This window comes from Aotus nancymaae, unplaced genomic scaffold, assembly GCF_030222135.1.
Source record: "Aotus nancymaae isolate 86718 unplaced genomic scaffold, 86718_ANA_hifiasm-v0.15.2.pri h1tg000012l, whole genome shotgun sequence".
Classification (NCBI taxonomy): domain Eukaryota; kingdom Metazoa; phylum Chordata; class Mammalia; order Primates; family Aotidae; genus Aotus; species Aotus nancymaae.
The window spans coordinates 42,251,958-42,270,378 of NW_026988423.1; the positions used below are offsets into that span (position 1 = coordinate 42,251,958).

At 45.0% G+C, this 18,421-nt stretch overlaps 1 protein-coding gene across 6 annotated transcripts in view; it reads left to right on the plus strand.

The window, feature by feature from the left end:
• Nucleotides 1-18,421, plus strand: part of CALN1 (calneuron 1) — a 636,916-nt gene that overhangs the window by 379,062 nt on the left and 239,433 nt on the right. For all 6 annotated transcript variants that reach the window (XM_012449090.3, XM_012449087.3, XM_012449086.3 and 3 more), the window contains one exon: nucleotides 15,346-15,458. In XM_012449090.3, coding sequence (XP_012304513.1) covers nucleotides 15,346-15,458 — 113 coding nt within the window. The remainder of the gene's footprint in view (nucleotides 1-15,345; nucleotides 15,459-18,421) is intronic.

The following is an 18,421-nucleotide window of genomic DNA, read 5'->3' on the forward strand; positions in this document are numbered from 1 at the left end:
CCTTCTGCCTTGACCTCCAGAGTGGCTGGGACCAAAGCATAGTGCCATCGCACCTGGCTAAGTTTTTAAATTTTTTGTAAAGATAGGGTCTGGCTATGTTGTCCAGGCTGGTTTCAAACTCCTGGCCTCAAGCGATTCTCCCGCCTCAACCTCCCACAGTATTGGGATTATAGGCGTTAGCTGCCATGCCTGGCTTGACTTTCTTCCTTTGCTATGGTTAACTGATATTTTCCATTCTAATGTAAAGTGTGCATAAAAGCATTTTTTCCTGTTTTTATTGTTCTGCATTATGTAACATGTATAAAAACTCTGTGCTTGTTGTTCAGCTCCCCTGGGAAATGGGCTTCCCGGGGGTGCTGGATTGCTGGAGGCAACAAACCTCGCTGGGTGGTCTAGACCTTTCTTTTACTTTTACCAGCTGTGTGAGGATAAGGTAGTTCAGGAACGAGGAGAGCCTGCAGAATGTAAAATTCCATGAGCAGCAGCAGAGAATGACGAGACTGTGCTAGCTAGTTCTTTCTGAATAACAGCAGCACTCTTGCGCCGCACAGAGTTAAACATCCCAGATCTGGAAGGACCCTACCTTGTGTCTCCAGCAGCTGCAAGAGCTATATTAGGGCCTCTGAACCACGAGAAGCCATGTGTCTATTCCTGCTCTGGGTTGAAATGTTTGTTTCTATAAATTTTTGTGGCCTTGGCTCGATGACTCAGGAACTCAGAAGGAGAGTGGGGGTGTGCGCGGAAGTGTTGGCCTGGCAAGGTATCCTTAGGATGGCACACTTACAAGGTTGGCCCTTAGCTGATTTCTGGAAGATTGGATTTTTGGAGGGGTCCCACCATTCCTAAAACTTCTAAGAGTGGTTCTTCATGCCTAAATTGTTTGTTCAAACAATAGGGTTTATGCTAAGCACCTGTTTTCCTTTTGGGAGTCTTATTTATTCATTTTTAAGAGGTAGGGTCTCACTCTGTTGCCCAGGCTGGAGTGCAGTGGCACAATCAGAGTTCACTGCAGCCTCAACCTCCTGGCCTCAAGTAGTCCTACAGTCTCAGCCTCCCAAAGTGCTGGGATTATATATATGATCCACTGCTCCTGCCCCTGTTTGAGAGTCTTGAATTTTAGTACATGCCAGGCAGAGAGTGCCTGCGTGACCAGTCCCCAGTGAAAACCTTGGACGTTCTTTCAGTAATGAACTTTCCTTCTGAGCAGCATTCCACATCTATTGCCACTACTCATTGTTAGGAGAGTGAAGCACGTCCTGTTGATGCCACTAGGAGAGGATTGTGAAATCTTGAGCCTGGTTTCCTCTAGATTTTGCCCCACACTCTGGTTCTTTTTGATGATTTCATGTTGTATTCTTTCTCCATAATAAATTATAGCTATGCATACAACTATATGCCCGGTCTTGGGAGGATTTTACCCAGCTCCTACTGAAGATGGTGTTGCTCTGGTTCAAACGCTTCTGACACTAGCACTCTGGGACGCCCAGGTGGGAGGGTGGCTTGAGGTCAGGGGTTCGAAGTTACAGTGAACTGTGATTACACCACTTGCCCGGGTGACAGAGCAAGGCCCTATTTCAAAAAAAAAAAAAAAAGATTATTAGGTTGGGTCAAAAGTAGTTGCAGTTTTTGCCATGCTGGTAGAATGAGAGGCATCCGGAATCTGTCTCCCCACCTAGACAAGGATTACACTGGCAGGATCTGTCTGACGTAAGTGGAGTCCATGGAAGGCCTGAAACTTCCAGAAGAAGGCTTGGTGGTGGGGTGGGGGTAAAGGCGGCTCCCCATTCCCCACCTACAACATTGTACTTGTGTCTCAGGAAGCTGTGTGTGCATTCCAGTAGTAGCTTGCACATAGTTTGCGGTAACTCTGTTAAATAAAAACATCCTGTCCTCCAACTATTAGGGATCTGTGTTCTGATCACTGATCAATGCTTCTGATTACAGAGGTGCAGACACAGAGGCTGGTATCCATTGCTGGTGCACCTGGCCCCCTGTTGCAAGCCCCTCACCCTCTGGTTGAAGTTGGTTTCAGGCGATTTAGAGGTCCAGTGTCCTGTCCCTTCATCTCCCTTCCCCTTGCTTCCCCACTTTCATTTTCCCCCTTTGGGGAGACAGACGTTAAACAGTAGGACATTCAAAAGCAATTGCATATACAAGGAACACTAGAAAGTGACTACACATGCCCAGGGAAAGGTACAGGCACAGAAAAGGCCTGAGAAGACATTCAGTTTAGTCAGATGGATCATTGGCATAGAGACAAGACACTCAGGCTTGGGTGGTAAAGGCAGCTCCCCATTCCAGGCCCACAGCCCTGTACTAGTGCTTCAGGAAGCTGTGTAGGTATTCCAGGAGTAGCTTGCACACCATTTGCAGGAACTCGGTTAAATGAAAACATCCTGTCCTCCAAATATCAGAGATCTGTGTTCTGATCACTGATCAATGCAATGTTTCCTTCCTCTGAACCTTGATGAGTTCGTCTGACTGGATACAAACAACTGAATCCATTATTTAGTCTTTACATTTTATTTATTTTTTTGAACAGGTAATAAATGATATGGTTAAAATATCAAAAATTATGAAAAGACATTTAAGGGTAGGCAGGGTGGCTCACATCTGTAGTCCTAGCTCCCAGCACTTTGGAATGCTGAGGTGGGAGGATGGGTTGAGGCCAGAAGTTTGAGGTTATAGTGAGCTGTGATCACACCACTGACTGCACTCCAGACTGGGCGACAACAGAAACAGTAAACAAAGACAAAAACAATACGAGTAAATCAAAGCAAATTAAAAAATGACAAACACAATAGCAAAAAATAAATCCTGGGAGAGGGAAGAATTGGATTTCCAGAGATACCACTCATTACATTAACATATCCAGTTTTCAGCAAAAAAAATCACAAAGCATAAAAGAAACAAGAATGGCCCATTCAGAGAAAAACACAAAAAACAGAAATTGTTCCTGAAAAAGACCTGATAGCAGATCTAATAGACAAAGACTAAAGAAAGACATTGAGAAAGTCAAGAAAATAATTTTGAAGCAAATTGAAATATCAGTAAAAAGATAGAAAACCTAAAATGAAACTTAAGAGAAATTCTAAAGCCAAGAAGTGTAACAATGGAAATGAAAAATTCACTAAAGGGGTTCAAACAGGCAGAAGGAAGAATCAGTAAACTTGAAGACAGGACAAAGAAAATTACCAAGACTGAGGAAATGAATGAAAAAAGATAGAAGGAACAGGAATGAAACCTAAGGGATCTGTGGGATGCCATCAAGTGGACCGATTGACCTATTGTGGGAGTCCCAGAGGAGGAGAAGATAGAGGAGGGGACGGGGATTATTTGAAGAACAAATGGTTGAAAACTTCCTAAATTTTATGAAAAACATTAATATAAACATTCAAGGAGCTTACCAATCTCCAGGTAAGATTAACTCAAAGAGACCCACAATAAGACGTATTATAATCAAACTTTCAAAAGACAAAGACAAAGAATCTTGACAGCGGTAAGAGAGAGGCGTCTCATCACATATGAGAATGTCAATAAGATTGTCAGCACGTTTCTCACCAGAAACTTTGGATGCCAGAAGGCAGTGGGCTGATATTTTCAAAATGATAAAAGAAAAAAATCCCTGCCAATCAATCAAGAATCCCACATTCACCAAAATTTGTGCTTCAAAAGTGAGGGAGAAATTAAGACATTCTTAGATAAACAAAAGCTGAGGGAGTTTGTTATGACTACACTCGCCCTACAACAGATGCTAAGGGGAGTCCTTCACAGTGAAATTTAAGGACACTAGACGGTAACTTGAAGCTGTACGAAGAAATAAAGATCACAGTAAAGGTGCAATTATATGAACGACCGTGAAATCTAGTATTATCGTAACATTGGTTTGTAACTCTACATTTTGTTTTCTACATAATTTAAGACGTTAATGTATTTTCAAAAACTGCTAGTTATGGTTTTGGCCATGTAATGTATAAAGAAGGAATTTTGTGACATCAAGTGAAAGGAGTGGGAATGTAAGTGTAAAGGAGTATTTTTGTATGTTACTGCAGTTAAGCTGGTGTAAATCCAAATGAGAGTGTATAACTTTAGTATATTAAATGTAATCCCCATGGTAACTAAACAGAAAATAGATGTAAAATATACAAAAAAAGGAAATGAGAAAGGAATTTAAATATTTCACTACAAAAAGATCAGCTACACACAAAAGAAGACAGCAATGCAGGAAATGAGGGACCAAAAGCTTTAAGGTGTGTGGGAAACAAATAGGAAAATGGCAGAAGCAAGCTCCTCCTTATGAGGCAGTGTGAAAAAGGAAGGCTATTCTGGCATATGCCACAACATGGATGAACCTTGAGGACTTTCTGCAGCATGAAATAAGCCAGACACAAAAAAGACATGATTCTACTTGCATGAGATACTTGGAGTAGTCAAAATTCAAGAGAGAAGGTAGAAAGGTCGTCGTCAGGGGCTGGAGGGTAGAGAGAATGAGGAGCTATTGTTTCATGGATGGGGTTTCAGTTTTGCAAGAAGAAAAGAATTCAGAAGACGGATGGTGGTGGTGGTTACACAACGTTATGAATGCATTTAATACTATACCTGTATACCTAAAGATGATTGTCAGGGTACATTTTATATTGTGTATATTTTACCAAAAGAAAAAAAAGTAGTTGTCATGAGAACATGCTCTACCACTCATGTGCCCCACCTGCCAGACATGCTGATGAATAAATTGCTATTATTAGTTTTTTGGGAGTGAGTACATGTCTGGATATTTTTATATAAATATTTATGCCAAGAAATCAGATTATATATTCTCCTTGACTTCCCCATTTTTTAAACCAAATCGTAGCGTACTAAAATACAGTTGTATACCTTGCTTCTTCAACTTGAGAAGCTATCTTGAAGATCTTAGAGATCCTCCCATAGATCCATAGATCCTGGACACTTTTTTTTTTCTTTTTTGAGACAGACTTTCACTCCGTTGCTTTGTCGCCCAAGCTGAAATACAGTGGCATGGTCTCAGCTCACTGCAACCTCCAGGTTCAAGTAATTCTCATGCCTCAGCCTCCCGAGTAGTTGGAATTACAGGCATGCACCACCATGCATGGCTAATTTTTGTGTTTTTAGTAGAGATGGGGTTTGCCATCTTAGCCAGGCTGGTCTTGAACTCCTAGCCTCAAGTGATCTGCCTGATTGGACTCTCAAAGTGCTGGGATTACAGGCGTGAGCCACGGTGCTTGGGTGCATCTTGGAGACTTTTAAATCCACATTTTTTTTTAGCTGTTAGGCACTCCCTGACACCATCCTGCCTGCACCTCAAAAGCAGCATTTCCCCAGTATGTCCTCCTGACTTCTAATTAGCTTCATGGTCCCCTCGGTGTCGCAAACCAGACACCTCTGCGTCACTCTTGCCCCCTACGCTTCCTGCCCTTCCAGTCAGTTGCCGTGCCTCGTCAGTTCCATCTGAAATGCCCTTTTCTTGTATCTAGTCTTCTCCAATCTCCATCCTCTACCCTGGCTCAGTTGTCTTATCTAAGACCCCTTCCCCAGCCAGCTCTGCCCCGTCCAGTCCAGCCTTCATACTGTCCCCAGATTGATCTTTGGTAAGCAAAGGTCTGATGCTCTCATACCCACGCCTGGGCAGGTTCTACTGACTGCATGGAAGATGAGCCCTCCAGCCTGCCTTGACCTCCTGGGTCCGGCTTGTCCTGCTCTTTTCCTAGGGGATCCTCAATCCAGCATGAAGAGTGGTCAGTCGCTGTTCCCAGGCACCCTCCCTCCTTCCTAGCATCCTCACCGTTGCTCAGGCTGTTCACCTCATCTCCTCTCCCTTGCAGATCATTAGAATCCTTCCCTCCTTTAAAGGCTCACTGCAAAACCATGGAGAATGACCTCCCTGGACCCTGCGTACCCGACGTTGTCCCACCTTAGCACAATGCTTTTAGGTCAATTACGGTACTCTCTTGATTCTGCCTTGGGTAATGGATTGCAAGCCCCTGGAAGCCAAGCTGTGCTTTATGCTTTGGGGATTTAGTCAACTGATTTGAATGGAGTCTCAGATAGACATTTTTTCTTGTCTCCTTGTTACCCTTTGACGCCCACCTATTTTTCCTGTATATTTCTCTCCTCCCTTTGATTTTGCAGTGATTTTTTAAGGATTATTTTACCTCCTTGTGAAAATTTCAGCTGGTTGGTCTTAATGAATGTTGTGCAGTCCTGGCATTCCTGCAGCTTCTTGCCCTAGTTCAAGTTCATTACTTTCACTTACATAGCAGTGGGAAACCACGGGACGTGGTCCTAAGCAGGTTCGCTTTCTGTGCTTCTTGCTAAGTGGATCATGATTGGAAGCTGGAGCAGGGAAAATGAGGCCTGGTCAGAGTGAATTACATTCTTTCTTTCTGCAGCTACTTGCTCATTCAAGATTCATAACAGAATTTAATCAAAGCTTTTGCATTTAGAACCTCCTGCATTCTGTGTAAGGTTGCAGATCCGGGAAGAGGGTCACCTTTGTCTTTTGGGGGCATGTGAGTCTGTAATGGCAGTTTCATGGGACCCTGCAGGGTCCGAACAGGTTTTGTTCATCAGACCAGTTCTTTTCTGGTGGAAGAGATTTCAGACGTGTGCAGGGTTCTGTGTGAAAGGCGTGGATCCCCTCCCTGGAAATGGAGCACCCATGGAGAATTACTGCGATCTTCACAAAGGGGTGATTTGAGGAACATCTGTTTAGACAATTGCCATTTGCATTAAAGCTCCTGAAAGCCATCTCTCCCAGTTTCCCACCAAATTCCTGCCTGAATTCCCAAATAGGAAAACACACCATAACTCTCAAGCTTTGAAAAGAGCTTAGGGTCCTGTGATCCTGTGCCAGGACCGAGAGCTGGGGTTTCTGCTGTCAAGGGAAGGCAGGCAGTACAAGATAGGGGTTAATATCAGGGTTCTGGCCAGGCATGGTGGCTCACGCCTGTAATCCCAGCACTTTGGGAGGCTAAGGGGGCGGATCACCTGAGGTCAGGAGTTTGAGACCAGTCTGACCAATGTGGCGAAACCCTGTCTCTACTAAAAATACAAAAATTAGCTGGGCATGGTAGCGGGTGCCTTTAATCCCAGCTACTCAGGAGGATGAGGCAGGAGAATCGCTTGAACCGGGGAGGCAGAGGTTGCAGTGAGCTGAGATCACGCCATTGCACTCCAGTCTGGGTGACAGAGAAAGACTCCATTAAAAAAAAAAAAAGAGCCAGGTGTTGTGACATGCAACTGTGGTCCTAGCTACTCGAGAGGCTGAGGTGGGAGGATCACTTGAACCCAGGAGTTCAAGGCTGCAGTGAGCAATGATTGCACCACCGCACTCCTGGGTGACAGTGAGATCCTGTCTTGAGAAAAGCAAAACACGAAACAATTATGGTTCTGAGCTGAGCCCCCACTCTGCCTCATGGTAGCTGCATGGCCTTGATACAGTTATTTTTAACCTCTTCTTGCCTACGTTTTCTCATTGGCAAAGTGCAGAAGGGGAGAACCTATTTATAGTGGTGGCATGGAGTTAAACAAGGTAGTACATGTGAAGCCCTGAGCTCAGCGCCTGGCACATAGCACGTGTTAAGTAAGTATCTCCTATTACTTATTACCACTCTCTGAAATGATTAAGAATGGCCTCTGGTGGCTGGCCTGAGATGCAAGAGCTAGGCCACACAGAGCCATTTAGATTTCAGGTGGACACTATGTACCTGGAAGCCATAGCATTCCCATGGTAAGAAAAGCTGGGATCAGGGGACAGTGATCCCGACAGACCATGTCAGTGAATGACCTTCCAAAAGGCCATAAAAAGCACAGGCAGACTGCTGGGGCTGGGATCTCGGCTCTGCTCCCTGCATAAGCGTATGCAAGCTACTCGCCCTCTTTGAGTCTCACTTTTCCCATCTGTCAAATGGGCTGCAGGAAGACTTAAATGAATTAGTATATGTCCCAGCACTTTGGGAGGCTGTGGCAGGTAGATTGCTTGAGGCTAGGAGTTGGAGACCGGCCTGGGCAACAAAGCAAGACCTCAGCTCTGAAAACATTTTAAAAGATTGGCTGAGTGTGGTGACATGCTCCTGTAGTTCCAGGTACTCCAGAAGCTGAGGTGGAAGGATTGCTTGAGCTCAGGAGTTTGAGGCTGCAGTGAGCTATGATTGCAGCACTGCACTCCAGCCTGGGTGAGAGCAAAAGCTTGTCTCTAAGAAAAAAAAAAATTCATATGTGGACATTTTAAAAAACCATGTCCACCACGCTATGTGTACGCAGTAAGTGTTAGGTATTATCATGGCCATCAGGTTTCCTGGACCTAGCTTCAGCCTGGCAGCTGGGGAATGCTTTTTAGGGACTCGGTGTAAAACCTGCCTCGGAGATTCTGTTTGTCTCCATTGCCCTAAGATTGAGGGTGTGGGGGCATAGGGACCAGACTTCTGGGTACAATGCCGATAACTTTTGGGGGTTTTCCCAGCCCTCTTTGTTTGTTAAATTAAGATCTGCTAAAGTGGTCATTTCCATAGTCTAAATCTGAATGGAACCTTTATGTTACTAGTAGGGCTGGCATGGAGTTATAGATTAGAAAGAAGGGTCTTCATTTACTGAAGGTCTGCAGAAAATGTGCTGTGTCCTTACATACTTAGGAACCAGAGCTGAGAAATATCTAGAGAGAGCTAGAGATATGGGGGACCTAACCTGACTATTCCTCCAACCCTGAGGCTGAAGAAATCCCCTTTTGCTCAATGACAATGAAAAAGAGAGTGTATGTGAAAAGAAGACTATTTTCCCAATACTCTCATGCTCAAGACTAAATATGCCAAAGCATGGGGTTTTCTCCCTCACCAAACAATTCCCCAATTATCTGCAAACACTGGACTGGATGTCCCACAATTAAGTTGAATTCTGTTACTCTCTACCTGGACTTAGCATTAGGTCCCACGGGTCAAGGGCTCTGTTCCACAAGATTGCTCCCACTTAAGACACCATTTCAAAGTCCACGAGGCCACCTGTGCTTCCGACCACAAATCAGAGGTTCTCTCGTTGGGTTCATTTATTTGCTAGAGCAGTTCACAGATCTCAGGAAAGCACTTTACTAATTATTACCAGTTTAGTAGAGAAGAACACAACTCAGGGAAAGCCAGAGAGGCATCAGGTAATGGGAGTGGTCCCTGCAGCTTCCACGCCCTCTCTGGGAGTACCACCCTCCCAGCATCTCTGTGTGTTCACCAACCTGAAAACTCTGAACCTCATATGTTAGGGATTTTTATGGAGGTTTCATCATGTAGGCGTGATTGATTATTGACCCAATCTTCAGCTCTTCTTTACTCTCTGGAGGTTGGGGAGATGGCGCTAAAATGTCCAAGGTTCTAATCATGGTTTGGTGTTTCTGGTGATCATCTCCCACCAGAAGCCCACCAGAAAGTGCTTCGTTAGAACAAAAGACTTTCCTATCGCCCAGGAAATTCCAAAGGATTTAGGAGTTGTGGCCGGGAACCAAGGCCAAAGACCAAATATTAGAACAAAAAATGCTCCTGTGCCCCTATCACTTAGGGAATTAGAAGTGTTTTATGAGCTGTGTGCCAGGAAACAGAGACGAAGATTATATATATATGTTTGGGATGGAGTCTTGCTCTGTCACCCAGGCTGGAGGCCAGTGGCATGATCTCAGCTCACTGCAACCTCTACCTACTGGACTCAAGTGACTGTCCTGCCTCAGCCTGCTGAGTAGCTGGGATTACAGGCGTGCACCACCACACCCAGCTAATTTTTGTATTTTTAGTAGACACGGGGTTTCATCATGTTGACCAGGCTGGTCTCAAACTCCTGAACTCAAGTGACCCACCCATCTTGGCCTCCCAAAGTGATTGGGATTACAGGCATGAGCCACCATGCCCGGCCAATATGTATTTCTTATTATAAATCACAGTCTCACAGGGGAAAAACATATCTTGACCAATCTGGGATTCCAAATGTCCTCTCCTAAATGACTAGAAGCAAATACTTCCATGATCTGAACCTCTTCTGCCAAGTCACGTGTACTCTACACCATAGTTGTCGCTGCCCATAGGATCCTGAGTGCCCTTCCCCATCGCTTCTTCTCTGGCCAACAATTTGGAATAGCAAATGAGCTGCTCCCTTTGCCAGGGCCGAGATGTGTTTCAGAAGCATCGTTTCTGCTTGTCAGCTTTTGGTCTGTAGTTCCCAGCCAAGAGCACCATCTGTGAGCACGGCCTGGCACTGCAATGACTTGGCCCAGAGCTCCATGTGGGCCTGGGAAATGCACCAGTTCCATACTGCTACGCTCCCTGTACCCCGAGCTGAGGTTTCAGAGAGGTGGGTGGTCTCACTCCTCCTCCTACCTTGAAGGTACATTGTTCAAAGACGGCCTCCTTCTCCTGGTGCTGGCAACCATGGGTGTTTGCCACATCCTGTAAACCATGAGGTTTCCAAGTAGGAGAGAATGGTGCCCATTATACCATGGCCAGGAGCTTAAGTGGCCCAGCCCAGTGGATGTGTCTTAGTTAAGGTCTCACGTGGTTTTTTTCTTTGTTTATTTTAATTTTTGTTGTTGTTGTTTTGACACAGGGTCTTAGTCTGTCAACCAGGCTGGAGTGCAGTGGTGCCATCTTGGCTCACTGCAACCTCTGCCTCCCAGGATCAAGCTTTTCTCCTGCCTCTGCCTCCCACGTAGTTGGGACTACAGGTGCCTGCCACCACACTCAGCTAATTTTTGTATTTTAGTGGAGATGGGATTTCACCATGTTGCCCAAGCTGCTCTTGAACTCCTGGCCTTAAGAGATTCACCCTCCTTGACCTCCCAAAGTGCTGGGATTACAGGTGTGAGCCATGGTGCCTGGCCCTCATGACATCTTTGCAAAAATAGATCCATGTCCTTCAGCTTCTAAGCCTCTGTGGACAGTTAGACCTCACCAGGGGTGGCAGATAGTGGTATGATACCCACTGCTATTAGCAACATTCCAGAGGGAGTACCTAGGAAAAAGAACCATAGTACTTGGGATATTTGCCAGTCCAGTAATTCAGAATCTTCTCTTTTTTTTAATAAGTACCCAGAAGAGCCTTTTAAGACATGCATTTTTGTAGTTGTCCTTCTCACTCGAAATTTTGCACAGACGCACCGTATATTATGTACTGTACTGTAGCACCACAGGAGCCACAGATAATAGCTAACAATGGCTAACATTATTTTGTTCTCTAATGTGGGAAGTAGAAAAGTTGCTTTTTAAAGTTTCCTTTCTTGTTAAAGAATAAGTGTTCTAATAACTTTGTTAAGCCCTATCCTATGTAGCTGTGGGACATGCCATGCTTACAGGCACGTAGTACATTCTATGTCCTTGTACTTTAACCAAGATGTCTGTGCTGGACGTGCTCACAGGTATGTCCCAGCTCTCCATTGCTTTTACCTGTTTAGAAAAGTTTTAAGTTGTTAGCCAATCGGGTTTTAGTTTAGATTGTGAGGTCTGGCTCCAGCCAACAGAGATCAGTCACAGCAGGAAGGACGACCCCAAACGCATAAGGGATGAATTTGTATGTGTTTTCCTTTGTTCGTTGTGTTCTCGTGGCAAGATGGCTAGTGTCAGTACTCTTCCTGCAGTCCAGGAAGTAAAAATTGTGTTGCTGAAAGATCCTTTGTCTCCGTGCTAATTTTTCTTTGCAGCACTGAGCATCTATTTCCAACATTTAGAATCCATTTTCACCCCATTGTGGGTGATACTGTCTCTCTTGAGAATGCAAAGTTTAGTCTGAGACTATTTAGCTATCCAGCCCCACCTATGACCAGTGGAGGTGATTTGGGGTGAGCTGAGGGTTACTGCACATAGGTACCAAGCATGTCTATCTGAAACATGGAGCCACATGGAGTTAGCTTTCAGAGGTGTCAAATTCTAGGTAGACTGGGCCATTCTCCTTCCCTCTAGCTTTCTACTTTCACTTTCACAAATACTGGTTGAACATCTATCTCTAGGCAAATATCTTGTTCTATATTCAAGATAATATTTTTTTTTTCTTTAAAAATGAAGTTATTAAGGTCAGGTGTAGTGGTTCTTACCTGTAATCCCAGCACTTTAGGAGGCCGAGGAAGGAGGATCACTTGAATCCAGGAGTTCAAGACCAGCCTGGGCGACATAGCAAGACCCCATCTCTGTTTTTTTAAGTGAGTCGTTAGATCCAAAGGAACCACCACTTTGCAGGGTCTCGATTGGTACTTGCAGTCTCTATTTGGGCCAGGTATGCCAGGAATGCATTGGAGAGCCTCTCTCTCTGTATTTCTGGCAGCATGGACTGCAGCGTGCTTTTTGGAAGTCTTTGTTAACTTTGAAGGCAAGATGGTAACTCATTTGTCACTTGAATTAGCTTTCTTAACGATTACCAGAAAGAGTGAAGCTTTAAATTTATCTTGTTGAACGATGAGATAAATCGATTTCCTCTCCAGAGGCCACTCACCGCCCCCCATCATTTGGTGGTTAAATCCTCCATTTCCCATTGACTTGCCATGCCTCCCTAATCCTTTAGGAAGTTTCACCTCTGCTGGGATCTGTTCCTGGACAAGCTGTTCTGAGTTATTGGCATCTCCATGCTAACATCTGCTTGGTGTTGTGAAATAGGTTGTGAATGAATATTCTTTGAAGGTGAATGCACTCGGGGAGTAGATTGATTTATGTGTGGGCATTTGGGCAAACTCTTGTGTGCAGACACCTGGCTGTCTGCAGTGGTTGGAGCCAAGATAGGGATGTGGTGAACTCGGATGGCGTTGCCCTTTTGAACAGCTCTGCGGGTGCAGAACGCCACACTGATGACTCACAGAGGACCGAACGATGGCTTGAAGGTTCACTGTTGTCTGTTGAGTTGGCTCAAGTCCACCTTCTGGCTACTGTCAGCACTCCCATTAAAGATCCAACAGATGCTGAACTGAACAAAGAAAGAGCGAGCAAGAGACATCATTCATTCATTGTGAAAGTGCACACTGATGCCTGCTTTGGTGTCCAATATACAGAGATGTTTCAGACCAAGTCCTTGACCTTGCAGAACTCACAATCTTTCGCTTGTGAGATAGGCATGAGGTTTTATTTTATTTTACTTTTTTGAAACAGAATCTTGCTCTTGTAGCCCAGGCTGGAGTGCAGTGATGTGATCTCGGCTCACTGCAACCTCCGCCTCCCGGTTCGAGTGATTCTCCTGCCTTAGCCTCTCAAGTAGCTGGGATTATAGGCATGCGCCACCATGCCTGGCTAATTTTGTATTTTTAGTAGAGACAGAGTTTCACTATGTTGGCCAGGCTGGTCTTGAACTCCTGACCTCAGGTGATTCACCCACCTCGGCCTCCCAAAGTGCTGGGATTACAGGCATGAGCCACCGCACCTGGCCGGGATACATGGTTTTAAATTCCACAATAGGTACACAGGAAGTTAGTAGGAGAGATAGAAAAAAAGTTCCAGTTCTGCCTAATGAGATCAGGATCAAAACAAAAAGAGAACTTCAGCTCCATCTTAGAGAGAGAGATAGTCCCCAGATAGACAAGGGAGGGAAGACATCCCGGACAGAGGGACCAGCATACACATGCATACAGAGGTGTGAGGGAGCATGCATTTTGTGCAAAGTTTGGGGACAAATGGATACAAAAGAGATAGGCTTATAAAAACGATGAGTTCGTGTCCTTTGTAGGGACATGGATGAACCTGGAAACCATCATTCTCAGCAAAGTGACACAAGAAAATCAAACACCTCATGTTCTCACTCATAGGTGGGTATTGAACAATGAGAACACATGGACACAGGGAGGGGAGCATCACACACTGGGGTCTGTTGCGGGGGAAATAGGGGAGGGACAGCAGAGGGTGCGGAGGTGGGGAGGGATAACATGGGGAGAAATGCCAGATATAGGTGATGGGGAGGAAGGCAGCAAACCACATTGCCATGTGTGTACCTATGCAACAATCTTGCATGTTCTTCACATGTAGCCCAAAACCCAAAACACAATAAAATATGTATATATGTATAAAAGTATTCATTCAGAAAAAAAAAAAAAAGAGCTAGTGAGGCTTGAACGCTGTGCTGAGGTGGTATCCCTATTTTCAGTCAAAGGTACTGTTCAGGCCAGGTGTGGTGGCTCACGCCTGTAATCCCAGCACTTTGGGAGGCTGAAGTGGGTGGATCACTTAAGGTCAGGAGTTTGAGGCCAGCCTGGGCAACATGGTGAAACCTCGTCTCTACTAAAAATACAAAACTTAGGCAGGCATGATGGTGGGTGCCTGTAATCCTAGCTACTCAGGAGGCTGAGGCAGGAGAATCGCTTAAACCTGGGAGGTGGAGGTTGCAGTGAGCCAAGATTGTGCCACTGCACTCCAGCCTGGGCGACAGAGCAAGACTCCATCTCGAAAAATAAAAATAAAAGATGCTGTTCAAATGTATAAAGCATGATCAGATTCGGGTTGGGGGAATTAAACTCAGAACTGCATAGAAGAGACTATGAAGGCAGGAGTGGAAAAGCCGTGCTACTCACAACAGAATTGTAGCTAGGAACATTAATTCTTGGAAGGATTTTCTCACCTTCGTCATTGAAAAAAGAACTAGCCATTGGAGTGATGAGGAAGATAGAGCAGCCACAGATAATTAAGAGGTGAAATCCGGAAGGCTTGATAAGTAAATGTGTATGTGGGTGACAAGGATGGTGGAAGAGATGGGGTGAAGCTGCCCCTTCTATCGTGTACAACTGGGCAATTTGGAGTAAAAGAAGTAAGGGTGAGGTGTAGCCACGTTAAGTGGGAGGTGGTGGTTGGGCATTTCGCCAGAAATCCTGTGAAATGTTGAGGATTATGTGGTGCTGTTTGGACTAATAATTGCCAGTTTCTTGTGGGACTTTCGGTCATTGAAGAACATTGAACGATTTTTTTTTTTTGAGACGGAGTTTCGTTCTTGTTACCCAGGCTGGAGTGCAATGGCGCGATCTCGGCTCACCGCAACCTCCGCCTCTTGGGTTCAGGCAATTCTCCTGCCTCAGCCTCCCGAGTAGCTGGGATTACAGGCACGCGCCACCATGCCCAGCTAATTTTTTGTGTTTTTAGTAGAGGCGGGTTTTCACCATGTTGGCCAGGATGGTCTCGATCTCTTGACCTCGTGATCCACCCGCCTCGACCTCCCAAAGTGCTGGGATTACAGGCATGAGCCACCGCACCCGGCCAACATTGAACAATTTTAAGTAATGTTACCAGCTCTTCTTCATCGACTGAAGTCATGCCAAGAAGGAAAGCGTAGAGGTGTGTATTGCAGCAGGTACGGTAGGTCAGGTTCATCTTTGCAACTCATATTTCCGTCTTCTCCTCCCAGGGGATGGCCAGGTGGATTTTGATGAATTCATGACCATTCTTGGCCCCAAGCTGGTGTCTTCAGAAGGTCGCGATGGTTTTCTTGGAAACACGATAGACAGCATATTCTGGCAGGTAAGATTTTTTTTTTTCAGACTAAGTTTGACAGTAAACGTGTCTGAGACTGAGTTTTGTCTCTGAATTCTTGAGCTTCTGTTTGGCATGTGAAAATCTCTTCTGGGCTGAGCGACGTATGTTCGTGAACAAAGAATCAGAACTATTACTTATTTAGGGTTTGGAGGCGTGAAATATCTCCCCATGTTTTTCTCATAGCAGTTTGTTTTTGCATTTAGGAAAAATGAAATTATTCCACTGCTCATTCACAAAAGTCTTTTTCCTGGGGACACTCTAAAGGGGCGCACTGGTATTATCTGAGCCAATTTTGTCTTTGCCCCCAGTTCTGGGATGTCTTTGCTGAGAGAATGGCATGGTTGCCTGGTCCATTCGGATCCTGTCAATATCCTTGCACTTAATAGGAGAGAGTGATTTTGTCTAAGAATGTGTATTCAGTGCTTCTCAATTAGCTCCTATTTTTATCTTGTAAAATCTCTTAGGAAATTCCAAACATCTAACGTCCTAATTATTAAAGTATAATGAAATCATTTTTCTATTAGTTCTCTACTCTTAAAATGTGACCATTATTTTCTGATTATAAAATTTAGGGAGTGGGTTATCAATCATTGTTTTTAAAAATTTGAATCGAATAAATTGTCTGTCAAATTAAATTAAGTTAAATTACTGATTAGACACGTAAAACGCCATTCAAACACAGCGTGGTTTTTAAAAAATTTCTTGATAATGTTTTTCCTCTTTACTGAGAGAGTTCTCTAACCTAGATAAGGGCTGCATTTGGCATGTCTTTCTGGTCTTATTCAGGTACCCATCTTGCATAGAACCAACAAGTATTTGGTAAGAACTTATGTATGCTATAATCTGTCAGTCTTTGTGGGTTTTACCAAAGGCATTTAAGACTCAGACCTAGCTATTTAAGAATTTGGCTGACGAAGCCGAATTTGGTGGCTCCTGCCTGTAATTCCAGCACTTTGGGAGACCGAGGCAGGAGGATCGCTGGAGGCCAGGAGTTCAAGACCAGCCTGGGCAACATAGCAAGATCCCACCTCTACAAACAATTTTAAAAATTAGCCGAACATGATGGTGCCTGCCTGTAGTCCCAGCCACTCTTGAGGCTGAGGCAGGAAGATCGCTTGAGCCCAGGAGTTCAAAGCTGCAGTGAGCTATGATCACACCACTGCACTCCAGCCTGCCTTAGCCTCCTAAAGTATTGAGTTTACAGGTGTGAACCATGGCGCCTGACCCCCTGAATGCTTTCTACTCTTTATCTCCATCCTCACGGCTTACTGCAGCCTAGGAGACTGTTCCAAAGCGTTGTAGGCTCTAAGCATTCTTCCTGGCCCTCATCCGGAGGGGAAGGAGCTATGGCTGCTTCATGTACTCTTAAGCAGAGGCCTGCTGTCTTCCAGCTTCATAACGGTAGAGCGTCCACACTGCAGGGAAATATTTCTCTTAATATATGGACTGCCTCTAGCTTAATTCAGACATGCTGTAATGCTCACAAAGTCTCCGCGTTTTTTGTCTTACTCAAGATTTTCTTCCATACCCGGAGTGAAAAGAGAGGTTGAAGAAAGGAGAGTAAAAGGGAAAAAAATCCATCTTGAAATATTTAAACCAATGCTGGAAGGCACAGACTTAGTGGCTGTGGCTTTCCCCTCCTGCTGGTGCTCACCCAGCTCAGGATTTTACGACCAGCAAGCGAGAACAAAACCATCCATCATTTCTCAGTAATCAGCCTCCCCATTTCCCCCCTGCGACTGCCTGCCCCTTCAGAGACGGCGTGAAAAAATGGTACTTAAAATTTCCACAGCTTTGGCTTGTTTCTGGAGAAGAGTTCAGGTTCCCAGTGCTTGAGTGGTTTTTCAGGTTTAGAGGAAAGCTGAGTGTGTGCACGTGCATATGTGCGTGTGCGTGTGTGTGTGTACATATATATGTATATACATGTATGTCCTGCCTGGTAGTGATTGAAGATAATGGACAAAAAAGAAGCAGAAAGGTTGCTTTCCCAACATAGCGAGACCCTGTCTCTAAAAGCAAGTTAAAAAATGAGCTGGGTATGGTGGTGTGCACCTGTAGTCCCAGCTACTGTGGAGCTGAGGCAGGAGGATCGCTTGAGGCCAGGAGTTTGAGGCTGCAGTGAGCTGTGATTGTGCCACTGCACTCCAGCTTGGGTGACAGAGTAAGACCCTGTTTCAAGACATAAAAAAATAAGAAAGGTAGCTTTTCATCTCCAGATATCCAGGCAGAAGATACTGATCTCAGGAGGGTACTGATATTCTTGAAAGAAGACCATCCTACTTTAGAGACACTAGCAAGACTTCCCATCAGTGACAAAGTCAGTTTCCCATGGAAACAGACATGAGACTACCTCTGGAAGGGTACATATCCAAGATCTATGGCTGCACAATACATTACACCAAAATCTAGGGACAGAAAACCACAGTAAATATTTTCTATCTCACGTAATTTCTGTGGGTCGGGAATTTGAAAGCTGGCTAAGCTGGATGGTTCTAGCTCAGAGTCTGTAATGCAGTTGCAGCCAAGATGCCGGCTGGAGCTGTGACCAGCCTTGGGCTTGACTGGACTGGAAGATGTGCTTCCTGGTGGCTCAGTCACCTGGCTGGCAAGGTGATGCTGGTGGTTGCCAGGAGCCCTCAGGTCCCTATGGCATGGACCTCACCACAGTGCTTCTTGAGTGTTCTCCTGACATGGCAGCCAGCTTCCCTCAAAGCCAGTGATCCAGGACAGTGCTAGGCAAGAGCTATGATGTCTTTTATGCCTTAGCTATGGGAGTTGGACGCCGTCATTTCTGCAGTAGCCTCTTGGTTACACAGGTCATCCCTATTCAGTGTGGGACAGAACGACCTCCCGGTGAATGCCAGGAGGCAGGAGCCACTGCGGGTCACTTTGGAGGTTAGCTACCACAGAAGGGTAAAGACTCCATCATTGGACTTCAACTTCTGATC